This window comes from Sturnira hondurensis, unplaced genomic scaffold (assembly GCF_014824575.4).
Source record: "Sturnira hondurensis isolate 20B ecotype Veracruz unplaced genomic scaffold, ASM1482457v3 Scaffold0023817, whole genome shotgun sequence".
Taxonomy (NCBI): domain Eukaryota; kingdom Metazoa; phylum Chordata; class Mammalia; order Chiroptera; family Phyllostomidae; genus Sturnira; species Sturnira hondurensis.
Genome location: NW_028096448.1, coordinates 329,202 through 355,627, shown reverse-complemented (window position 1 = coordinate 355,627; position 26,426 = coordinate 329,202). Strand labels below are relative to the sequence as shown.

Here is a 26,426-nt window from a genome sequence, read left to right as displayed (position 1 = left end):
CAGTGATGCAGCAAGGACCCTCCTTTCACCAAAAGCTGAATCACAAGCCCATTGGCCTGGCTGCACAAAGAACCCACCAGAAGGAGAGGAAGCAAGGAAGCTGGGAGTGTGGGTCATGCCAACCAACTTCTTTTTCAGAGTTGCTAGCTTACAGTGTGACTCATTTAAAATACACAGATACTTGTATTTAGAAAGAGGCCATCCTCTTATTCTTCAAGTAATTTCTACAATATTGCCTGAGCCAGTGCGTGAAAATAGTGGAGCTAAGATATTTAGAAAGGCATCATGGTAAAAAAAAAAAAAGATGAAAGGTAAGGACCGACCGCTTCAGCACTCTGTATACTTCCAAATGCCTTAGAAGTTTGCGATAAATAGGAATTTGTTAATTGAATGAATTTTAAACATCTAGTATATTTTGATGCTTGTGATACAATAATGAGTTAAAGGGCAAATAGAGACTTCGTGATGCTTACCTTGTAGTGGGGGAACAGAAGCAAACTGTTTTGTCTGGTGCTGGGAAGAAAATAATGTCACTGAGCTGGTGGGGGTAACAGCCACAACCTGAGATGATGCTTATGTGAGCCTTACAAGGGAGGGCTTTGCTCTTTTGTTTACTGGCAAATTCCAAGGGTCCATAGGTTTGGTGTTATGAATGGGACAATTTAACAGACTAAGAAAAGACTTCGGAATAACAAAAGATGCAGCTCCATGACAGAAAGAGCTTGTTGGCTCTTAAAACACTACCTATACCAGTGCAGTGCCTCAAGAAAATTCAAAACAAAATCTAAATTTACAAATCCATGTAAATTAGGGACTATCTATTTGCCTGATAATGGAATCCTGCGTTGAAAAACAATGGGGGAGGGGAATTTGCTGTGGGATTTCTTAAATAACAAAACCACAAATGAATCCAAAATACCTCTTATACCTAAAGAATACTTTACCAAACAGTTCTCAGAGCACATGTGTGCCTAACCTGAGTGTGTGCACATTAGGAAGAATCCCTCAAGAAGTGGTAAACAGTTTTCTGACTTGCGTTGCCCAAGCCAATGATTCCTGTCCGCAAAGATAAGACTGGCCATGACCTTTCAAAGTCATTACCCCATCGATTTCAAGTTCAGAGGGAAAGCCAAACCAGGCCTCTGTCTCCAGAGAAGAAAAAGAACAGTTGAAAGGTGTAACTATAAATACATAACGTCTCTAATTCTTGGTCCTGGTTGTTAGCACCTTAAAAATAGCTCTCCTTTCATCTGAGCTAGTATGAGGCAGACAGGGGAGACCAGAACAGGAAATGCTTGGCTGAAAGGTGGTGGGGTCTGAACTTTCATCACAGTTTATTTTGGCAGGAAGGTAACATGTTTTCTTTTTTAGACTCAACCTCTTTATTTCCAAGTCTGAAAAACCTAAAACCTCGGACTTCTTCCCGTTGTATTTGCTGTCACTACACTGCGGATTCGCTCCGTGACTCTCCATCCTGTTAGGAGGGAGAGGCTTTGACCACACCTTCCCTTGGCTTGATGCTGGGGGCTTGATGCTTGGGCACTTGAACTCAATGCTATATTTGTTTGTTTTTTTTAATTCTAAAATCAATTAACAAAAGGTGGGTAGATGATTTCTGTAGGAGGAAGCCAATTTCTGAAAAGAACCCCTGCCAGCCCTTTCAGGGGATGCCAGCAGACCTGGAGACTTGACCAGAGCTCAGGAAGAGAGAACCCCTGCAGCCCTGAGCCGCTTTGAGCAGTGGGGGCCTGGGGTGGTAACATGTGAGAATGGGAAGGGCTGGAGGCTCTTTCCTGCCAAACGCCAAGTGTTCTGCAGGATATTCTGACCTTCCCTGGAAGTCATCTTCGAGCCTTTGGTTCTCCGGGCTGTCTACCTCTGCCCTATTCACTAGACCGTTGGCTTACAAACCCCACTGCCCATGGGAGTGAGTTTGTCCTCCTCCCTTTCCTGCCCTGCTCTTCCTTTCCTCCTCTTTCTTTTCTCCTCTTCCCCCACCTCCTCCNCCTTCCCTTGGCTTGATGCTGGGGGCTTGATGCTTGGGCACTTGAACTCAATGCTATATTTGTTTGTTTTTTTTAATTCTAAAATCAATTAACAAAAGGTGGGTAGATGATTTCTGTAGGAGGAAGCCAATTTCTGAAAAGAACCCCTGCCAGCCCTTTCAGGGGATGCCAGCAGACCTGGAGACTTGACCAGAGCTCAGGAAGAGAGAACCCCTGAAGCCCTGAGCCGCTTTGAGCAGTGGGGGCCTGGGGTGGTAACATGTGAGAATGGGAAGGGCTGGAGGCTCTTTCCTGCCAAATGCCAAGTGTTCTGCAGGATATTCTGACCTCCCCTGGAAGTCATCTTTGAGCCTTTGGTTCTCCGGGCTGTCTACCTCTGTCCTATTCACTAGACCGTTGGCTTACAAACCCCACTGCCCAGGGGAGTGAGTTTGTCCTCCTCCCTTTCCTGCCCTGCTCTTCCGTTCCTCCTCTTTCTTTTCTCCTCTTCCCCCACCTCCTCGTCTTCTTTCTCCTTCTCTTTCTCTTTCTGTCCCCACTTGTTTCCCTTCCTTCCTTCCTTCCTTCCTTCCTTCCTTCCTTCCTTCCTTCCTTCCTAGTAGAGATGACTTGGCTGCTAAGAGGTAACTTTAACCTTCTAGGTAACAGCAGCTGTTTTAAAAACTTCTAGCAACATCTCCCTCAGTGTAAGCTTCTAATTCAGATATTTTCAGATATCCTAATGATTTGGCGAAAGCCCCAAGAGTTAATCCCAGTACATTAGGGGAATCAGCCTGAGGGTGAGGGGGGTGAATTCTCATTGTAGCTTAATAGTCCCATGCCTACTTTCTTTTCAAATATCTCATCTATAAAAGGGTGGTGGGCCCAGAACTATATGTTCTTGGTAGTTTAAACTGTGATCCTTAAAATCTATTAAAGAAGAAAGAGGAGATAGTGGAATCTTGTTCTGAACCACCAAAATATGGTTTTAAAATTTTAGAGATCATAAGGATCACGCAGGGATGGAAGGAAGGTGAATTAAAATGCATATCCCCAGGCCTTTCTGGGATTCTAAACCCAGGCCTGGGGTTCTGCATTTTAGCAAACTCCTTAGGTAGTTCTGGGGGAGGCAGTCCAGGACTCCACACTGAGAAACACTGTGACAGGACCATGTAGGGGTTGGATTTATTCCAATCTGATTGTGATTCGGGACTTTCCATGATTAAAGATTCCCTTGATGTTGCAAACAGACTATTGACTTCAGAAATTTGATCCACCACAGTTTTTTCTACTAATGAATCACTGAGGGAAAGAAAAAGAGTAAATTCTGCCTTCTATCACTAAAACTTTGCTCCCTGGGAAATTCCAGCCTCTACCCACCTTCTTGCATCCCATCCATATCAAAAGACATTTGTCATTCATTAAATCAGCGGTTAGGGAGAGATAATCATATAGTACAATCCCCACCCTTTTGTGAAATGAGAGGACAGCACGAGTATTGTGAAAAGAGCATGGGCTGGGGATAGGCTGACTCCTGCTTCTGTTTCTTCATAGCTATTATTCCTCAGCAAGTCACTGAACTTCTGTAGGCTCTGCTTTCTTCACCTGTACATACAATGGGAATAATCATAGGGCTGTTGTGAGACTTAGTGAAATAACACATAGAAAGGACCTGGCACAGTGCTTAGCATAGCAGGGGCTTAACACTGTTAGTCTGCCTCTCCTTGTTCTTTTTTCCTGCCTCAGAGTTTATTTTGAACTGCATCAGCCCTGTTTGTGTTTCTCACTATACACCAAATATGCAAATACTTCAGTGCCAGCGCCTAGGCTGTTCCCTTAGTGTATGTGGCTCTCTGGTTCTACAAGATGTTTGCACAGAGTGAAAAAGAACTCCCAAAGTTACCTGGTAACCATATATGCTAACACCTTTCCTTAATTTCATTGGTCTTTTTCACTCTGGGTTTGTGTGCAGGGCCGTTTTATCCATTAGGCATTGTGGGCAGAATGCCCAGGGCCTACGAGAATGTTTGAGAGCTGAATAAAAAACTTTGGCTCCAAACTATGAAACGCAAAAACTGCAAAATAGAAATTAATAAGCAGACGAGTGTGTAGGAAACAATATCATGTCAATCTCATTATTATATTTAGGGCTCATAAATATTTTATTACATGTGAAAACAATTTGTAGGTTAGATTTTTCTTACTTTGAAAAGATTTCTAAATATGTCCTATGATTGCCAAGAACTCATAGGCAATTCTAAATTAAATGAGTTACTCATAGTCCAATAATTTGAAAAGCTGAATTATATTTTTAAATGTTCTCGATTTTTTTAAAGCAAAAATTCTCCTTCATGTGGTAGTATGGTTTAGAGTGGAGCCCCCAAACACCCAAAAGCCTACAGTCTACAAAGGTCTGAAATAGTCTCATTTCTCTGCTTTGGAGATCAGTAAAACTGCCTCTTGGGTTCATCCACTTTGTGCTTGATCTTCCTGGGCAGTTACGTGTATTTCTCTGATTATCGTTTGGACATGTTGCTTTTATTCTAAATGGTGGGATGAGATTTACTTTGAGTCCTTCTGAAGGTGAGTATGGGTTAGATTATAAACCCCATTAAAGCAGGCAGGGGCTGTGCCCGTGTCTTTACTGCTATAGGCCAAGCTGATAGCAAAGTCTCAGCACACAGTTAACACCCAGTGAGCAAAGGAACAAGGCCAAAGTGAGAAATGAAGCATTTAATTTGAGTTGACCTTTAAATAAACTGAAAAGTGGTTCTGCTCTTATCACCCATTCACCGTCACATACGGTTCAAATCCCATCAGTCAGCTCATTATATTATGTTATGACACGTGTCACATTATACCCGGTAGTTTTTCCCCAGAAGGTCCTGGAGAATGGCACCATCTGTTTTCTGTAATCACAACTATCTGTACACAAAACATGAACATCCGAAGCATGACTGATGGAAAGTTCAGCTTGTCTGAAGACTTAACTTTCATGCATTTCGTCTAGTTTAGATAACAAGATCAGTTAATTCTTCTCTAGTGACCTAAAAAGGAAAATGACTTTTTCCTACTCAGGAGCAGAGCTTCCACTGTGTGTATTATTATTTACCTAGAATGCCTTTCCTCCTCTATTCTACCTGTGAACTCCCGTTTATACTTTAAGACCCATTTTAATGTTCATCTCATCTGTGAAGCTTTCTGTCTGCACACCAGCATTGTCTCCCTCCTCTATGGTCCCAGAATACGTAGTACACATCTCTTCATCTCAAGGGCGCTCGTGGGCTCATTAAAACGGTAGTGGTCTGCCATTATAATCCGTATGATGGGCTAGCCTGGGGCAAGTGGTGCTTCAGGAATGGCACAGCTACAGGAATTCAGAAAATTCAAGTCATATTAAGATTTACCTAGACTAGACCCCCATTACAGTATCTTTAAAGACCATTCCCTACCTTCCAAAGTGGGACACAGCGTGTGTTGGCAGGAAATGATTCAAAGAGTTTAGCGGGGTCTTCTAGGCCCATTCCTGAAAGGTAGCATAAGAACCAGAAATAGATTAGCTACAATGTTTGTACCTTCTTAGACACTGAGTCATGAATTACACACACACAGAGTCACATATGCACACGCCCATAGCCAATGTTTAAGAGCAGGACTTCCCCTTATTGGGATTTGAAGCATTGTGAAATCTGGTTGCCTGGAGCAACACTCAGTTACTGGCCGACTAATTGCTATATATTAGCTGTATGATCTGTCTCCCAACAAGTAAAAATAGATTTAGAGGAAATGAAATTGCCCAGAGAAGATAAACTCTGACTTTACCTCACTTTCTTTTATTCCCTCCTTACACACACACACGCACATACATATATATACCCCCTGAAAAACAGCAGGGTTTGACAAGACAGGAGGTACTTCTAGTTTCCTCACTTATAAACTCAGTAAAGTATGACCGTGTTCTAGAGCTGTACATTTCTGTATGAAAATCGCCCTAATTTAAATAAATTTATTTCCTCAGCACATGACTTGTTGAGTTGTGCAGAGAAGTGAACTTTCATCTAAAATCTCTACCCTCAAGATTCAAGATAAATTTTAAATCTTACACAAAATTTGAAGTCCTTGAGCAATTCAAGGGCAGGACTTGATGAGCTCACTTTGAAAATGAGAAGTATCTCTTCCCAGTAGATTCAACCCATGCCAGTGGGGTGAGCAAACTGTAAGAGCTCCTTAAAAGTGAACAAAGGCCCTTTTAGTTTGGTCAGTGCCAAGGCCTACAAACTCAGTTGCAGTTTGTTATAAAGCTCAGAGATAATGAATATGTCTAAGAGTGCAGTGATAACTTCTTATAAACCCACACAAAAGCAAACAGAGGTAATCTTTCTTTTTCAGTAATTTCATGCTAAGTGACTGTACTTATCAGAGTGAATAGGTCAGACAGTATGTGGGTAGTATGATGTCACACTAAGTAAGTGGTTAATGCTGTGTTTGTGAGGGAGAGGAAAAGAATACATTTATTTATTTGATTTGATGATGACATTCAAACTTAATATTGGTGGCACACATCTTTAAAAGTGCTTTTGTTTTGAGTACATTGTGCAAAATGCAGAGCTAGATACCATCAGAAATGTACTGGTCTCTCAGCAGTTGTGCCACAAACTTAGCTGTCAAGGTATACTCCTAGAGAGGTGTCTTGCTTAAAAGTTGTAACTCCAGTAATATTTGAAGAGTACAAAGGAGTCCTCTCTTCCAAGGGACCCTAGAGACAGTCAGTTTTTGAAGCAAAGACTCCTTTAGCAATGCCATTATCACATCTGATTTATCTGAATAATTTTTCTAATATTTGGTCTTCTCAAAGCAATGTGTGCTTAAACCAGCTGTTCATCAGAAAAGTTATTTGTCTTCAAATTCACCAGCAATCGACTGTGTAGCCTTTAGCATGTTTATTAAGTTATTCCCTCATTTTTCGAGATAATTTTAGATCTAAAGTGGGGTTGACTCATCCTGGCCAGGTGGCTCAGTTGGTTGGAGTGCTGCCCCGTACACTAAAGGATTGTGGGCTTGATTCCTGATCGGGGCACATACCTAGGCTGCGGATGTGATCTCCCATTGGGGTGTGTATGGGAGGCAACCAATTGATGTTTCTTTCTCTCTCAAATCAATAAATACATCCTCAGGTGAGGATTTAAACCATAATAATAAGTCATTGAAGAAACAAATAAATAAAGTGGCGTTGACTCAAAAGTGGCCTTGAACTTTGGCTCCATGTTACAGACATTATGTCCAGAATCTCATCTACTCCTCTCAACAGCCTCATAAGGCATTCCTCACAACCTTCACTTCACAGGGTAGGAGCTGAGGTCTGAGAAGTTAACTTGCTAAAGGACATAACTCTACTAAGAGGCAGGATTGATATTTCAGTCTGTCTGACTCTGAAACTAATAATTTTTACATCCTGGCTTATGGTTGGTGTTGCCAAGCCCTAAAATAAAAGGGCACATTTAGACACTTCATTAGCGAATCCAGCTCACCAGAATCCTGGATGCTAAAAAGCATCCTGTTGGCCAGGAAGAATTAAAGTCGCTCCAGAAGACTCCTAGCTCAGATCCTTAGAGTAGCCTCAATGCTAAGGGAAGCTGAGTGAAGAAACATAGAAATGCCACCTCCCAGCTGCAGTGGTCAGTTTCATGCAGGGCTGACCCAGAAGTACCGAACAGGTCATTACCCTGATATAAAGTGCGTGGTACGCTGCTGAGACCATTGCTGGATTGGTTTTCTCTGCCTTTGGAAATACAGTCTTTTCAAATTGCTTCCAATGGATAACTTCATTTAACCAGATAAAGTTAAATCTCCCAGAATTACTTGCCAGTAAAAGGGGCACCCCCCCCCCAAATAAGATACCCAGTTCTTAAGTTTTGCTTCTCAATTAAGGAAGTAACTTTCTTTGGGAGTATTTATTGCGACATTAGAAAAGTAGCAAAATTTTTTGCCCTGGCTGGTGTAGCTCAGTGGATTGAGAACAGGCCTGCAAACCACATGATTGCGGTTCGATTCCCAGTCAGGGCACGTGCCTGGGTTGCAGGCCACTTCCCAGCCGGGGACTCACGAGAAGCAACCATACATTGATATTTCTCTCCTTCTCTCCTTCCCTTCCCCTCTAAAGACAAATAAATAAAATCTTAAAGTTAAAAAAAACATACTAAAAAAAAGTAGCAAAATTTTTAACATGTCTTATGAATATAGGCAACAGGACATTCTGCTGGGCTGCTGGATCCAGCTAACCAAGGTTCTTATTTCTTCTCTGTCATCGAGGAGCTGAATAACCTCTCTGAACCTTTGTTCCCTCAACTGTGAAATGGGGAGTAGGGCTGGATTGTCTTTAATGATCTTTACTAAAATTTTTACAATCCAAATGGCCTTATCTGATTTCCCCCCCAGTGTTGCTTGAAAAGTTTAATGAAATGACCTGACCTCAAGACTGTTAAATAAAAGACACTCAGATGTTAATATACATTTCAGTTGACCTCTAAGTGTTGACAAATCCTTCATACCCTTCCCTTAGGATCCAGTGCACCTTCTTGCCTAGAACCATAGTCTCCTTTAAGAAGACAGAACCCTGTCAGTAGAAAGCAAGGACCAGGCAGGAACACAGGGGGAGGCTTGGGATATGCTAAGCCAGGGAGAATGAGAGCTTGCAGATCTGTTCTTGTACCGGGTCTGGGTAATAAGGAGGACTCTTATCCCTTCTTTGTTACTGAGAGCTGAGAAAATACTTTGTCCTGGAACTCATTATTTTCTGCCCATTTTCCTCTGTTTAATCCTCTTGGCTTGGCAGAAGCCTTTAGTGTTTCTTGAAGCAACAGTTCTGGGTCAGCCCCCTTCAGAACTGGCACCAAGTTCTGCCACGTGATCAGTTCGCTCCATCAGCCATTGTGCTTTCTCCCAGTTAAGCCTTGGGAGGTCTCCTTTTTAAGGAACAAACGATGCCCATAGGCATTTGGGTCCAGAAATTTTCATTTCTTCTCTCATTTCCATAATGGCATCCCCTTTAGAGCATCTGTGGGCATCTCTCTAAAATCCAATTCAAAATCTAGATTTAGTGCTTAATGTCCTGTTGAATTTATTTGGACATCAAAAGAACAGAAATGCTTGTGCCTTTTCTAGTTTTTATTCAAAGAACATTTTGGTCCGTGGGATATTTAAAAAAAGAAAGAAATGGCTTTGCTCTACCCAACTGTCACGGGCTGTATTCAGCTTTGTCCAGAGAAAGACTTCAAGCACTTAGGAACCCAGACGTCATTTCCCATCATGTTCTTTCACGTTAAAAGCTTCTAGCTGCTCTTTGGCGCTTGGTCACCCCATAACTAAATATTGCTTTAGCGCTCGCTACACAAAGAGCTTCCTGAGAGCAGCAGGGGAGACGTGCTTGGGCCTTAACAATCAGGGCACTGTTTCCACTGAGTGGTTTGCCGCCCAATGCTGTGTCAAATGAAAGTGACCCAAGAGCCCCATTCCACTTCTGAGCTTTCAGTTGTGACTTTTTCCTCATTTGGAAAAAGAGACTGGCTGTATAGTTCTAGCATAAAATCAAACATCCAGATGTCTTTAAAGGAGAGTATATTGCTTCCCAAAAATAGGAAGAAAAATCTTGATGAGCACAAGATAAACATTAGGAAGGGTTAACTGTGGCCATGGCCCGTGAAGGTGGCTTTTTATGGCCAGACCCAGTTTTCATTATATTGTTGCTATGCAAGTAAATAAATGAGCTCACTGCTGCACCCAAGCTGGGCAGGGAGAATTTACAGAGAATTAATAAACCCAGTGTAGGCAACATGTGGCTTTTCCTCTGGTCATAGAAAAGCAACCAGTAATCTTGGATTTTAAACAGACTTCTATAACTTTGCAGTTGCTGAAAACTGGATCTAAGTTCTAGTGGGCAGGCAGTGATGATAGTAATGTTTCTTTTCCTGGGGTTTTCTTTAAAGGGAAAGGGTTACACAGTTCATAGGCTCGAAGACAAAGAGGTTATTATAAGATCTAATAAATACTGTGGTGGCTCTGTTAATGCTTTTTAAGGGCATTTAAGTGAAGTAAGTCCTTTCCAAAAGGCAGTTTTAGAAGTCTAAATACTCTTGCTAATGCATGAAACCCAGAGATAAAAATAAATAAAGTATAAAATTGTAAGGAAAACAGGGGGTTTGGGGACATTAGAGATAGATAGGAAGCAATCTACTTTTACTTTCTACATATGCCAAGAAAAATGCAAATTAATGACTGCTAATGAGGGAAGCCTGCTTTTGAATTCTGACAATCTTAAGTACTGTTAATGGCGAGCTTATAAATCTGTACTGTAATTGTAATGGCACAGTGGCACTTTTTAACATGCCATCATTTACATATTATATTTCCTGAGCACCACCTGCATTGCCCAGTTCTTGACTAGGCCTTGGGGCCGAACACCAGGAGCTGGTTACACACATGCATGCTCTGCTAGATTTGTGGGGTAACTCCATTGGTTAATTATCAAGGCTTTATCTAGATATCCTTTTCACTGTCTTTGTTCTTCCTTGGAGTTTATGGTAGCATGGAAAAGAGGGAAGGAATCAAAACAGGGGTGAATGTTGGAAAAGAGAGATGAGAAGTTGTGATAAGTCAGTGGGTGGTAGGGCTGGCATCAGAAAACAGCACAGCAGACTGTGGCAGGATCCGAGGCCCTATTAATCAGCTTTTGCAGGATTCTTGGTGGGAAAGGAGGATCTGCCTTCGTGAATGATGCATCCTGCTCCCTTCCCACTTCCCCCAGCACTCCACTGAACTGTCAGTATGCAGTTGGGAAGCTGAAGTTCCCCTAGACTCAGGGCCTCTGCTGCTGAGATGCCCCCATCCCAGGCTCTGCTTTAAGGATGAAAAATGGATGCCCAAGGAAAGAAGCCCTCAAGTAGACTTTGCTGAGACCTTGGTACAAGGGTTACCGTGTGAACAGAAGTTGTCTTGTGGGAAGTTTTTTGCTTCTAAGATATCCCAGATGTGAATGTGCCCTACTTCTTGGTGAGACCCTCTTGATGGACCCAGCTTGTGATCTTCCACTGAAAAAGCCTTGTCTGAAGAGAAATTCAGTCAAGTGCCCTGGATTTTGGACCTTGTCATCTTTCTCTTAGATAAACATCTTTATCTCTAAGCCTTATAAAGTGTGTTTTCTCCTGGGGTTTTCCACTGAAGTGTGTTAGGCTGTTATAGTGATAATAGTGACAATGGCAACACTGATGTGACCAGAGTAAAACAGTAACCCAAATAAACCTACTGCTGGTTATCAAGGCCAAAGTCTCTTGCCATTTACTGCTTTGATTTCAAATTCCCATTGTCTTGTAGACCCCACTAGGAACAATGTGTGCATTTGTGTAGCTTCATTTCTTTCCATCTGAGTTGATTCCAAGAGTGATCAAATTTTGTTTTCTCCCATGGTTTAATTTAATCATGAAACATTTTGAAGCAAACGGCCTTAAGAGCTGAGATCTATGATCATGAAAACACAAACCACATCCTCATCATATTAACAAAATCAAGAAGAGGCTGTTGTCCTTTTTCCCTGTCTTATCTTCTACTTTCCTCATTGTCTTTGTGTGTTAGACATTGTATTTTTTTTAATATTTGTAGAAATCATTTTAAGAAATCCTACAAAGATATCCTCTACTTCCAGAGACGATTTTTATTTCCTTCTGCCAGCCTCATGGACACACATGATTCTAATTTCAGACTTTGAGATGTTCTTGCCAACCCTGATGACTTAAAACCTAGCCTCAGCCTACGCAAGGGTGGGTTCACGTCCAGTTAATCCTACTTTTGCATGCAGCCCTTAAGATCCCAATCCAAAATGGGGCATGGTTATCAGGGTCCCTAGCTCAGTAAGCCACTCCAGACAGTTCAATATTCCCCCTCACTGGAGAAAGGTATAAAAAACACCTGTAGCATCTGTGTTCAAGGCAGACTTTGTTTAAGTCCAAAGTTAAAACAGGTCAACCTAGATAACAATTCTATTAAAATAGATAAGGCGTAAGGGTTCACTCTGTGCTGAGTACTTTATGTACTTTGTCTCACTGAATGCTGATAAAACCCTATAAGCATTTTCACTGCCATTTTACTAATGAGGAAATAGGCTTACAATGGATAGATGCCATGGTCATGTTCTCCCAGCTAGTGAGCAGGAGAGCCAGGATTTAGATCCAGCTCTGTCTGAGTCCAGCTGAGATTCTCACTCACTCCCCTCATCCGACCTAACCCTTTCAGTGAGCTCAATGCCCAGTGCGGCTATGTTCTCTGCTACTCAGCTTCCCATGACACAGGCCTGTCACATATTCTCATAACTAGAGAAAGCGCGACTCTGTTCCTTTCTTCTGGTGTTAAGGTAAAAACATCAGAAGTGTTTTGATCTCTCTTTGAAAAACTCCTCCACATGTTTCTAGCTGTAGCCGAGAAGAACACAGGCGTTTGTGTCTCGCGCGGGCTCTAGACTGGGAAGAGGGAAACCATGGGGACGGGGGGCACTACTTGGTCTCCAGTGGTGGTTTGCACTAAGTCATGGTGCAGGTGACAATTATTCCATGGTTCTGATTTCTCAGCTTTATATAACAGTCTCTCTGCTTTCTTATCTCCCAAAACTACCACGCATGGTTGATAAGACACAGTTATGCCCCTTTATTCCTTGGGTCCCACTCAACTTAAAGCTAACTTGTTCTATAGCCAACCTTATTCCATACAGGCAGACTTTGTTTACTGTCCTCTCCAGTGTCACACCCTCTTGCTTAAGAATAGCCTTGACCTTTCCTTTAGTTTGTTAATATATTCAGTCAATACATTCACTTAAGACCTGCTATATTCAAGGCACCATGCTAGGTCCTGCTGTTTAAATACAAAAGAAGAAAAAATGGTCTCTGTCTCCACGGTTTTGAGACAGGAGGCACTAAAACAGCCGAACCACAAGTGACAGGTGCCTTTGGATATGTGTGGGTGCACGCTCCGCTTGGAGAGTGCCAGGGAGGGAGCTGTTGTGTCTGTCTGGGAAGGCATCGTGGGAGAGAGGCACCCTGCTTGGCCTTGAAAACTGAATAAAGTTGGATTCTGAGGAAAGGAAGAAGAGCACCTTGACAAAGACACAGCAGGAATGAATGCGCCAGAGGTGTGAAGGCAGGGTGTGTATCAAAAAGCTGAGACGCTCAGACTTGCCGAGGCAGGGGATTGGTAGGGAGCTCCTTGGCCCCGCCCTCAGAGGCTTTCAAGGTACTGAGGGAAGAGGACAGAAATACACAAATGAAGGTGAAGACTGGTATCTTGGGGGCCAAAGACATGATTACTTTGGCCAAGATACTGATTGAAATGTTTAACCTAATTTTGAAGATTTCACATAAAAATTCAGATTTCTGGTTTCTTCTAAAACTTGAAAGATCTGGGAACACAGGGTATATTTTCTCAGGATGGCAGCTGGCTGGAACTGAGGACTGAACTGCCTGCTTTCTGTAGGGTGTGAGTTCTGTCTTGCTATACAACCCAGCTTGCTTCTCCCTTCGCCCTCCCTGCTCAGCCCCAATGGGCATGTGAATAGCAGGCCTTTGCTCTCTCTCCAGGTGCATGCCGAGCCAAACCAAGTGTGGAGGTACAGCTGACGGACCCTAAAGTCCTCTCTTCCAGCTCACTGACTCCCACATGGATTGGTTTTCAGGGTTCCCTAACCCTGGCTACTACTCTAAAGACAGACTCCTCTTCTTTAAAATTTCAGCATGCATGGCTCTCATAATTATGAGATATGGAAGTATTTAAAGCATCTCTAAAAACAGCTCATGCTGCCCAGGATCTGAGGCTCAAAATGGTGTAAATAAACACATCAAACTATGGGGCGGGGCAGGTCATGTCTCTTTGTTTATTTCTATGCCAGCCGATTAATTAGAGAACTAACAAAATCCTGGCCTCTGGACTTTTAATCATACCCTGCCAGGGCTTGGCCTTGGAAATTTATTTAATGGATTCTCCCTGATCTAAATGTCTATAGTCAGCCCTTGTTCTCTGCTTCATAGCTCTTCTCAGTGTGCACCTTCAGACTCCTCCATTAGTTGACTAGCATCAGAGGAAGGGCAGATTCCTCATCTGGACGGAAAACCCACTTTTGGAAAATGCAGGTCCTCCTCCAGGGTGATGAGGAAAGCAGGTGCTGAGAGCCTAGGAATCTCACAGTTTAGCCCCCTTTTGCAGCAACACTAGTGTACTAAGAGGTCGGTTTGGTCAGTTCCTAATTCTAAGCTCTTGTAACTATAAATACATAGATAGAATGAAAGGAATGCAGAGAAGAAAAACAAACTGAGAGAGAAAGGAAATGAGAAACATAACTTGATTTCATTGAGAAAATCAGTTTTAAAATACCCTGTGTGTAGCAATTGCTGTGCAATTGCCTGGGGGGGATTCTTCCAAAACTTACACATTCCCTGAGCTAGATGTTGGTGTTCCTGGTAGGCTAAGGTTCAGTAACTCGGGATAGTGGAAAGGTTTTTTTGCACTATGTGAAGCAGGAAGAAAAGGCCTGATGAACCACAGAACTGGATACTTTGTAAGGTACAGAACAGTCAGCACTTTCCTCTGAGGAGGGAACACGCAATTGGCATGAAAGTGACCCAAGTGATGAGCTGAGGAGGAGAGCGTCCAAAAGTAGATTCCAGCTCCACGTTCTTTCAGAAGTCACACAGTGGATTGCTGTATGCCCTGGATGTATCTGACCAGATGCAAAATGCTGGTCCCATTTAAATGCCATTCGTGGACTGATGCAAATTAGATGGTAACGTTGGGAATGCTGGAAATGGGGAGGTTGTATTTTGTTGGCTTTATTCCCCTGTGGTTTTCACCATCTGTTTTTTTTTAATGCATAAACAAGGAAAATGACTGGTTTGGAATACAAAGTTTTTTAAAAAAACAGGTGACCACAGGCATCCTTTAAATGAGAAAGAGAGAGCAAGCTGGGGTTCTATGACATTTGTCAGGAAGCGAGATGTTAAATACTGGGTAGCAGTAATGCTCTGCCAGGGAAAATCCACAAAACAAAGAAAAAGACTGGTCCGTGCCCCCACCTTCCTGAGGTCATGCCATGTGTTTACGTTTCACCAGGGGTTATTTTCAGATACCAACACAACCCAGCCCCCTCCCTTCTTAAACTAATGATGAAGCTGTTTAGCTGGCCTGTAGCATAGCCAGCCTTGGTTTTCAATTAGCATTATTGCTAACTTGGCAACCTTGCATAGAATCTACTCTTAAAAACTTTTAGAATGAACAAAAGCTGCATTGTGAGTATGTTCTATTATAAAACGAAGATAGAGAGCTATAAATAGAGGAACTGATGAGATAGACTAAGAGAAGATACTTCATTTCCCTCCTCAGCAACAGTGAAAAAAATTATATAAGAGCATTAGGAACACAGTGTGTTTTTCTTGAGCAAAGGGCATCCTGCTTTAAAAAGGACGATTTGCTCTGCACAATATAGCAGCCACTCGATAAAATGATTCTGTATGCTCTGTGCCAACAAACCTTAAAGCCATAGATTCCTTAATTAAACTGCAGGCAGTGGAGAGATTTGATGGGGGTGGTGATTGCACACTTGCATGCTAATCTCTTTTACCTTCATCACAAGATGCAACCAGCCACAAGCACCAGAGATTTAAATTGAACTTGGGCATTTAGAGCCCCTGGGGAGAGAAGCATTGGTGCATTTGGCTGAGTTCCACCGACTTCAGCGTAAGAGGACAGACATGAGCATTTTTCACATAGTTTTGTAGGCAGCCTGACGCCAGAGTTCTCCTGTTAGAGAAAGGATAAAAGATGAGAGTCTCCTAAGGAACAACCAACTCTTCCTTATTTGAAAGATCTGTTCTCAGAACTGTTGTGGGCAATACCGAGGTGGGCTCTGTTAGTCATTCAGGGACAGGGGTTAGGCAGAAAAAAGACCCTGGTAATGTAGAAGCTCTTGGAAGATTAAATATATTTCAAAATGAATTTTAAGTTCAAATGACTTCTCTGTCTGTTCTTAGGGCACAGTGAAGTATGGAGACATGAAAACACGAGCGTGTTGGGTGCAGTTTGTTTTATGGACATTGGCTCCAGATGCCAGAGTTGTGATGAGTGTACTTGACTCTTGACATCCCTTGGACTTGGGTACAGTCTGGGATGCTTGTTTCTCTGGTGGAAATGGGAACTCTGTTTCTGGGGACTCCCTGACTCAGTATTTCATTTGTTTTCTAAGTTAGACTGAAAGCTACCAGAGGCTTCTAAAGGCAGCCATGTGTGAGCTTTAGCTTTACAAAGTACTCTAGTGACCTATGGAATTTTACTTGTAATCATAATAAAGTCAGATGAAGAGGCATCCTGGGGAAGGTATGAGAGGAATTTTAAGTGGATGAACTCTATTTGAGTTATTCGCTTTACAAACAGTTTCAGTACCTTAAGATTTATTTTTTTCATTATGCTGAGCTTTTGATGCTCCAAAGCAATGATGTAGGACAATCATAATGTAAAAGTGGTTCTCCCTTGAATCACCTTTTTGGGAATTGAGACTTTATCTGGCCAACTTTGAGAGGATTTTGCTACCATGGGGAAGGGAGATAGAGGTGTTTTGGGTATTTGTTCTTCACTGGAATTCAAGAGAGATTTAAAAGTTTACTGATCTGGTATCCCCCATCTCCTTCCTGTTCTCTCTTCCCTATTTATTTGGATTTTTCTCTTCCTTTCGCTTGATGAGGGAAATGAGAGAGAAGTGTCTGATGAAGAGGCTAGGAGATTCACTCAGGACTTGAACTCAGAATTTTACACCTTTGTCTTCTTGCCCACAGGTGATAACCCCACTGAGGACAGGCCACGGTTATGTGTATGAGTACCCATCCAGATACCAAAAGGACGTCTACGATATCCCTCCTTCTCATACCACTCAAGGGGTACGTACCAGGATTCTGATCCCCAGAGGACCGGAGTGCTTCAGGTGGCATTCCTTCAGAGCTACGGAAGAAAGGAAATTTACAAACTGTGTATATTTTATAGAAGCTTGATTTATCTATCCAGGAGCCATTGTAGCTAACATTATTTAAGTGATCTGATAAAGCTGTTGTTGCTTATCACTTTATCATTTTATTTCAGAAAGTATATAACTTCAACCACAGTTTAAAGTACAGACACTGTGGATATTTCACTTAAGATCATTTTTATGTTCAGGATAATTCAAAAAATAAGACATTGAAAAAGAAAAACTTCACCAACCTTATTACATAGAATGCTGTCAAAGAATAAGGCCATAATACATACGCTGGTAAATAAACCCATAACTAAAAGCTTAATAGCATAAAAATAATAAGTATAAGACATTTCTATTCCAGGTAACTCAGGTATTTCTTTTCAGGTATATGACATCCCTCCATCATCAATGAAAGGTCCTGTGTTTTCGGTTCCAGTGGGAGAGATGAAACCTCAAGGGGTCTATGACATCCCTCCCACCAAAGGGGTGAGTGAGCTCCTACAGAGCAGCAGAAAAGTGTGTGTGTGCATTTACTGGGATAAAACAGGAAGGGCAGACCAAAGGGGAAAACCGTCTATGAGAGAGTAAAGGGATGAGAGATAAGGAAAGAGGGAAGAAGAGGGATGAGAGACAAGGAAAGAGGGAGGAAGAGAGGGGAATAATTAAAGATAACTCAGAACCACGTGATTTCACTGATAATATGGCAAATAAAACTGAAACTCGTGGACACAGACACCAGGGTGGTGGTTAGTAGAGGAAAGGGGTCAGGGGTTGTGGAGAGGGCCTTATATATGGCGGAAGATGGTCTGACTTCTGGTGGTGGACACACAGCGCAATATGCAAATCTTGTATCACAGAAATGGACACTTGAAACCCATACGATCCTGTTATGCAATGTTACCACAACAAATTTAATTTAAAAAGAAAACATAAGCATGGTCTCTGCTCTTGTGGAGCTCACGAAGAAAGGAGGAGACAGACAAATAAATGGGCAGAAAGAATTTTAAAAAAAGGTAACTCTAGGGATTCCACATTTAGGGCCCTCCACTAAAAAAAATGGGGTAGTCTATAAGCTAAAATCATTCATTCAGTTTGGCAAGCAACTAATACATGTACACAGGATATTACAGTTTATTCAGTCCATGTATATGTGTTAATGAATTTGATTCACTCTGTTACCCGAAGGAGGAGGCCTACACAAGTACAGTTATCCCTATTTTGCAGATAAGGGAAGTATGTCTCATACATTTAAGTGGCTTATTAAGTATCGCACAGCCGGTGGATGTGGGGAGAGACGTTAGATCTTCTGACACCTAGGGCAGTGTGTTAATGCATACACTGCCTCTCAGCCTGAACCCTCCAAGGAAGGATACCCAGGAAATGGTCAGAAACATGGGACTGAATATAGCACATGATCATTTCAAATAACAACGCCCCCAGGTGCCTTTAAACTGAGATTTAATTTGTCCCCCTCTAAAAATGCTAGCAATTGTTTATTTTATGAAGGAACTGACTGCAAATGAAAGATCTTTTGTACTAAGAGTTCCCTGCCCTCTGAAAGCAATAATATAAAATATAATTGTAGAAAAACAAATAAATTAAAATATGGGAAAAAGCCTCAGGAAAAAAAAAAAGAAATGTGGGACTGGACCCCAAGGAGAGCAACTGAGCCAGGAGGGTCCACACAACAGTCAGCACTGGGGCCAGGGGAAGGATGTTCTTATCAGAGGATGGAGGAAGTGGAGTGGAGCAGAGCCTTGGAAATACCTCTCAACAGTGAGCGGAGGTGGAAGAAAAGGAGGCAGCAAACAGGACTGAGAATCCAGGCCTTTATTTTTAGTGTACAGTTGTTTCCACACAATAACGTGAGCCAACTCAACAAATACTACTTTCAGTTTGTTCTTACTTTTCAGGTATATGCCATTCCACCCTCTGCTTGCCGAGATGAAACAGGGCTCAGGGAAAAAGAGTATGATTTTCCTTCTCCGATGAGACAAGCTGGAAGGCCAGATGTCAGACCTGAGGGTGTGTATGACATCCCCCCAACTAGTACCAAGCTGGTGGGGAATGACCTTCACATGAAATATAACTGCGATGCTTCGGGAGCTGCTGAACAAAGACACCAAAGCATTTCCTTGAAACACTCACCCCCACAGCTGGGACCATTGGTGGGTGCTCAGAATGATGCATATGATATCCCACGAGGGGTTCAGTTTCTGGAACCACCAGCAGAAACCAGTGAGAAAGCAAACCCTGAAGAAAGAAATGGTGTTTACGATGTTCCTCTGCACAACCCAGCAGATTCCAAAAGCTCTCAGGACGTGGTAGATGGAATCAACCGATTGTCTTTCTCCAGTACAGGCAGCACCAGGAGTAATATGTCCACATCTTCCACCACCTCAAAAGAGTCTTCACTATCAGCTTCCCCGTCTCAGGACAAAAGGCTCTTGCTGGATCCAGACACAGCCATTGAGAGACTTCATCGGCTCCAGCAGACCCTGGAGATGGGCGTCTCCAACCTAATGGCACTAGTCACCACCACGGACTGGCGGTGTTACGGATACATGGAACGACACATCAACGAGATACGCACCGCAGTGGACAAGGTGGAGCTGTTTCTGAGGGACTATCTCCATTTTGCCAAGGGTGCTGTAGCAAATGCTTCCTGCCTCCCAGAACTCATCCTCTACAACAAAATGAAGCGGGAGCTCCAGAGAGTGGAAGACTCCCACCAGATTCTGAGTCAAACCAGCCATGACTTAAATGAGTGTAGCTGGTCCCTCAATGTCCTGGCTATCAACAAGCCCCAAAACAAGTGTGATGATCTGGACCGGTTTGTCATGGTGGCAAAGACAGTGCCCGATGATGCCAAGCAGCTCACCACAACCATCAACACCAATGCAGAGGCCCTCTTCAGACCAGGCCCCGGCAGCTTGCATGTGAAGAATGGGCCTGAGAGCATCATGAACTCCACTGAGTACCCCCATGCTGGATCCCAGATACAGCTGCTGCATTCTGGAGACCACAAGGCCCAGGCCCTCAACAAGACATTACCCCCAAGCCTGGGCAAGGACCAACCTATAGCTGACTGTGGTAGCAGTGATGGCTCTGAAAGGAGCTGGATGGATGATTATGACTATGTCCACCTACAGGTAAAAAGACCAGATTCCTAAAGCACCTACATTCACATTCAGGGAGCCCAGAACTAAGGCCTGTGAAGCTGGTAGGTTGGACTACCAGAAAAGAGCACACGATTAGTGTTAATCCCAGTGGGTCATTAATTGGAGGCAGTGCACAGGAGGAAGAACATTGACCTGAATGTCCAGAGTCCTGGGCTTGAGACATTTCTCTGACACTAATTATGTGACCAACTTATGTAACCTCCCTGGAGGTTCATGTCCTCATTTGGATGTTAATGTCCTCATTTGGAAAATGAATGAAGCCCAGAGTTGTATTAGATCCCATTGATGGAAGAGTTTCCCCCAGTAGGAGAGTGGGCCCTTAGGTAACTACACCAGCTCCACTTCTATTTACATTTTATGATATTGTTCCACATGATAATTTATTTTTAAGTGGTGGAGTTTAACTGTTAAGAAAAAATAATTGAAAGCCTCTGCACTAGAGAATTTCTAAGGTCCCATCCTCTCAGACTTGAAAACCATGAGGCATTTTCCAGTTGACCTAGAACTTAACCTGCATATGGGAAATTGAGCAGTCAAAGTCTGCCTCCTACAGGTGGAAATTCTACCAAGTTGACCTGGGATCCTGACAACGTGCCTTTTCACTGTGGGGGATTAAAGCATTCTACCAAGATCCATTATTTAGGATTTGGCTTAATTTTTTATTCTGCCATTCTTTTTATTTGACTAAGAACCAAAGATTATCCTGAGAACTATTTAACTACCATTCCCTTCAGTACAAGAAACTAGGGAAAGCAGCAATGAGCCACACCTAGTGCTGAGGAAAGGACTGGTTGCCCCTCTCTGCCTGTTGAGATATATTATTGTGGCGTGGAGTTGTAGATGACTCAAAGAAACTAGAAGTGCAGTATGGACCACATTTAAACCAGGGTTAGGAGATCAATGGGTTCACATATCATCTATTAGAAAAGAAACCTGAGAAATAGTACTGGGTAAGGAGGCTTGCAGAGAGTCATGGATAGCTCTCTGAAAATGGTAAAGTGGGACAGAGAGAGAGGCACCCTACACAGAAATGGGTTTTAGTTTGCAGCCCTAACACACACAGTGACTCTGGAAGTCTGGCTGAGAAGTGTGTCATCCCTGTCTGGGATTCACAGAGTCTAACTGGATACGCGGGAAATTACCAAGGCAGTGGAAAATGAAAGAGTATTTACACATTTGTCAATGAAATTGTTAGCATAAGTGAATCATAGTGGTGATGTAATGTTTTCTTTATGTTGAAAATAATAGGGTAAAGAGGAATTTGAAAGGCAACAGAAAGAGCTGTTGGAAAAAGAAAATATCATCAAGCAGAACAAGCTGCAGCTGGAACATCATCAGGTAAGTTCAATCAGAACAAAAACCACTTGGTATTGAAAAGATTTCCTGCTTAGTAAGAAAGGTATAACTTCAAAAGATCATGATTTTGATCCTTCCAGCACACTTTGGTATAAATAAGCTCCGGGGTATATAATAGGGGGTAAGAACAAAGAGAAGGTTTATGATTTTAGTAATCCAGGTGGTGTACCTGGATTACATCCAAACAGCAATTTTAACAGGCTGAGCCTGTACATCTAACATATTAGGACTCTTTTGGTTAAGGCTGTTAATTTCAATGAGCAATACCTACTCAAGCTAGCCTAAGCAAACCGATTCTAGAGTGAGGCCACAGTAGGGAAATTCAGGAACAGAAAATGAAGATGTACCCAAGTCCAGTGAGAACTAGCACTGTATATTCATTCTCCTTCTTGTACTTCCTTTGCTTCTCTCTAAATCTGCTTCCTTCTCTATTTTCTTGTAATTTCCTTTGTTTATCTACTCATTTGGCTCCCCTATAACTTTACAGAACCCATAAATGACCACTCAAAGCCCTTTCTATAAGATGGCTTTTTATCTCAGCTTCCTCATCTGATAGTCAACTCCTTCAGTGACTCATTAAATTCCTAAAAACCATTCTGGTTTGGCCATCTCTATCTATCTATGTATCCATCTACCTACCTATTTCTTCCCTATAACATAAGCCTGTGGCTTGGCTGTTCTTGGCCAAATCCAAGGGTGGGAAGGAAGGATCCAATATTTTCAAAATATATGCAAGTCCATTTACTAAGGTCTTAGGGCAGGGAAGATTCATTCAAAAGTCGAGCTTCAGTGGGGCAGATATTAATGGGTATTACTAGGCAGGGGCATAAAAATAAAGAGCAATGAATTGAGGATGTATAAGCCTTTTTAAAATTTGAAATAAAATAGCATGTAGAGACATGGAATGTCACACTGCACTCGGGAAACCACAGTTCTCATCCTTATTTTCTGACTACCCAATGATGAGCCCTTACATAAGTCATATAACCTCCTTGGACTTGAGTTACTTCTCTGTAAAATGGAAAAACCTCTCACCCCTATATCTAACAAAATGATATATTCATGAACATATTTGCAAAAGTATAAACTCAGTATCTTGAAGCATCACCTTGTCTCTATGTTTACTTTAACATTTGGCAAGGTAAGACAGCAAAATTTTAGGAAACTTATTGAAGCCATAACAATTCCTAAGAAGAAAACAGATTCTGTAGAAAAGTAAAACTTGCTGTGCATTTCTTGGGGAAGGAGCTGGGTGAGGTTATCTCTGCTCTGACTCAGCCCTACCCCAGGGTAAAACATTGACTGGGTTCTGAGCTAAGTTTACAGATAGTCCTTACTGCAAAAGAGTCTCTTTCGAGGTTTGTTGGTAGAGCTGGAAGTTGTTACCATTGGAATTTAAAGAATACACAATCTGGGTGAAGTAATGAGAGGAGAAGAAAGCTAACACTCATTGAGTCTGACTCTGTGTGATGTCCTTTGCTTTCAATTCTGTGGAGCTGCTATGATGCACAGTTAGCATTCAGATTTCCTTCGAGGTATTCTTTTCCATAGTGCAAATATAATATGCATTAGTCTTCCCTGCAGTGCTGAATAATAACATTTATAAATCTGGACAGAAAATGTAGGTTATGATTGACATTTACACTAAGCACTGGGTCATGGATTGTCATTTATACCAAAATAGGACACGGATCACCATTTATCTAAGCATCCTGAAGAACAGAGTCAAGACTTTCCTCCAGAAGAAGCAAACTGTCATTGATTTACTTGAAAAAGAGATCCCTGCATTTGATTTTTCCCTTATACCACTCAATACTTAGTAAACCTTTACATAGAGCCTACAATATTCCAAACGCTATTCTTCTAAGCACTTTATAAATATTTACTCATTTAACTTTCATAAACTGTAATAGAGCTGAGTTTAAACCCTATGCTGCCTTCCAGTCTAAGGGCTGAGGCGGCCAATCATCTAATGATAGAAAGTCAGAGCTGGAGGATTTCTTAGGGATCACCTTTCTCAACTTCTACAGTTTACGGTTTAGGAAAGCAAGGCATGACCAAGCCCTCACATCTAATAAGCACCTAGGATTAAAATCTTGGTCTTTTAACGCTAAGCTCTGGTTAATTTTTATTACAGCACACTGCCTTTCCCTTAATGAAATCTTTTGTTTTTTCTTCCTTGCAGCTAAGTCAGTTCCAGTTGTTGGAACAAGAAATTACAAAGCCGGTGGAAAATGACATTTCAAAGTGGAAGCCCTCTCAGAGCCTCCCCACAACAAACAGCAGCGTGGGTGCTCAGGACAGGCAGTTGCTTTGCTTCTACTATGACCAGTGTGAGACCCATTACATTTCCCTTCTCAATGCCATTGACGCTCTCTTCAGTTGCGTGAGCTCAGCCCAGCCCCCGCGGATCTTCGTGGCGCACAGCAAGTTTGTCATTCTGAGCGCACACAAACTGGTTTTCATTGGAGACACGCTGACAAGGCAGGTTGCTGCCCAGGACATTCGCAACAAAGTGATGAACTCCAGCAACCAGCTCTGCGAACAGCTCAAGACTATAGTTATGGCAACGAAGATGGCCGCCCTCCATTATCCCAGCACCACCGCCCTGCAAGAAATGGTGCACCAAGTGACGGACTTGTCCAGGAACGCGCAGCTCTTCAAGCGCTCTTTGCTGGAGATGGCCACGTTCTGAGAGGGAAGGAGGAAGGGGGCGCTGAGTGGGTTACTAAGGAAAACTGGAAATACTATCTGGTTTTTGTAAATGTTATCTATTTTTGTAGATATTTTATATGGAATTGAAATATTTTAACACTGTATGGTTTAGACAACATTCAGACATTCAGGGAGTTAGAAGGAGAACTTTTTTTCTCTGCATTGTTATGTACACACATAAGCATCTAAGATATAAACTGTACAGAAACTTGGCCACTTGTGTGTGTGTGCTTGTCTATTCGTGTTTGTTTATAGGTGTGTGATACATTCCATTAAAAACATGAATTAAGATGCACCTTAGTAAATACATTTTAATGCTGCATTGTTTTTAAGGAAACATACCAGTTTGTTGTAACATTGCTCTACATATACTAGCAATTTATTCTGAGCCTGTCACTCCCACATCTGGGAAGGGAACTATTTCAAGTGTTCACCTTCCAAATAACAAGGCATGGTATATAACTTGTCCTTGTTTTGAAACTCTTTCTAAAATTGGCTATCTTAGGTATATATTACAAAATGTCTCGCTTCTGGTTGAAAAAGCCATCTTACAGAAAAACTTTCAGAAAGTCTGTGTTGATCCAAGCTCCTATACTGTAGGTGCTGGAGAGAGAAGAGACACGTGTGTTAAGCAACCAAGTCCCCAATGGAGACTGAGTTGTTTGAACACCAAGAGGACGTCACAATGAAAGGAGAGCATGTGCTTCCATGGGACTATTTAATGGTCTGTATTTTTAATGATTTGGCCATGAGATTTTCCAAATGATGTTTTCAGATGTGTGAAAACCGTATTTGCATCAGGAATTTATAAAAACAAATCAGACTATGATCATCCACAAAAAGGATGATTTCATCTGCCAGGTATAAGTACAGGCCTTTCTGACTTTCAGTATTCACTTAGGTGCTACTATCCCCCCATTACCTGAGGGAAACTGGCCAGTTCCTTCATCATCTGAACTTTAGAGTCACGACCAAGAGTCCACATCCTACTCGAAGAGAATTGATCTTGCACCATCTGTAAAACATGCAGAGGCACACTTGACACTTAGAGTAGCTATTTGAGCCCATCTAGTCCTTACTACTGTGTCTGGCCCACAATCTTATGTACACAGCCCACCACCATCTCACCGCTCAGTGCAGCATCCATTCCATAGTCCATCCCCTTGCACCTGCTGGTGTTGCACAGCGCAGACACACCAGAAGCCACCTGGTAGATCATGCAGCAAATAAAATACTTCCTGCCTGGTGAGAAAATGTATTCACATAACTACCAAGTCAAGAAGCACACTATCTATGGTCTTTCGGCCCACTTCTTAGTTAATGGTTTCATTCCAGCTTGTTTGAAAACATTTTTATTTGCAATATATACTTTGACTGAATTAAGCTTGCATTTTAAACATCCAAGTCATAGGAACACAGCAAGATTTAAAGAGCAGAATGCATGATCCCAGTATGGTAAAACTTACCACAGAAGGTGCTTTTCAAAACAACTGCTGTTACAGTTCTCAAAGTTCTGTTCTGCCAAAAGAAGACTAAAGGCTGTATTGTTATGTGACAAATAAATGTCTGGGGAGGAAGGGGATGACTGAAAATCGACAACACTTGAAAAAGCTTCAGAGTGTGTCCTTGTGGATTTTGTTATAAACGTGTGTTTTTTAGGAAATGACAGACTTGTTCTAAGTGGCGACATTTCAGTTTTAAAGTCAAAATGTTCAGTCTGTATTCTTTCTGTTATCTTGTATGTAGAGGCTACTTTGAATCATTAAATTTTTTAGATCTGTTTTTATAGCCACTGGGTTTTCTTTTCCACATGTCCTTTCTTATCACAGAATTAAACATAGGCTTATTTTGGCATTCCTAATACAGAAAGTCAATTTATCAATATTATCGATCTGGATTTTTTAGGAAAATCCAGTTGTGTATTTGTTGATTTTGTGTCACTTCAGAATGCATTTGCATTTGAAGAAAATGCTAGAATCTGTGAACATTGCCAAACCCAAATATCTGGAACAAGGCTTCTCTTCACCAGAAAGCCTGTAACTTTAAGTAATAGGTAGGATAGTTCTGCGATCACACAGATACTGCTATTCATGTTCTTTTAGAATAAAGGATACTGTCCCATTCATTCTGGAATAGACATAAAGAAAAAATAAAACT

General features: G+C 42.0%; 1 protein-coding gene across 2 annotated transcripts in view; it reads left to right on the top strand.

The window, feature by feature from the left end:
* NEDD9 (neural precursor cell expressed, developmentally down-regulated 9) overlaps positions 1-26,050 on the top strand; it is a 189,929-nt gene extending 163,879 nt beyond the window's left edge. For both annotated transcript variants that reach the window (XM_037037986.1, XM_037037985.1), the window contains 5 exons: positions 16,841-16,942; positions 17,401-17,502; positions 18,930-20,168; positions 21,447-21,536; positions 23,740-26,050. In XM_037037986.1, coding sequence (XP_036893881.1) covers positions 16,841-16,942; positions 17,401-17,502; positions 18,930-20,168; positions 21,447-21,536; positions 23,740-24,249 — 2,043 coding nt within the window. In that variant the 3' untranslated portion in view covers positions 24,250-26,050. The remainder of the gene's footprint in view (positions 1-16,840; positions 16,943-17,400; positions 17,503-18,929; positions 20,169-21,446; positions 21,537-23,739) is intronic.
* The last annotated feature ends 376 nt before the right edge of the window (positions 26,051-26,426 follow it).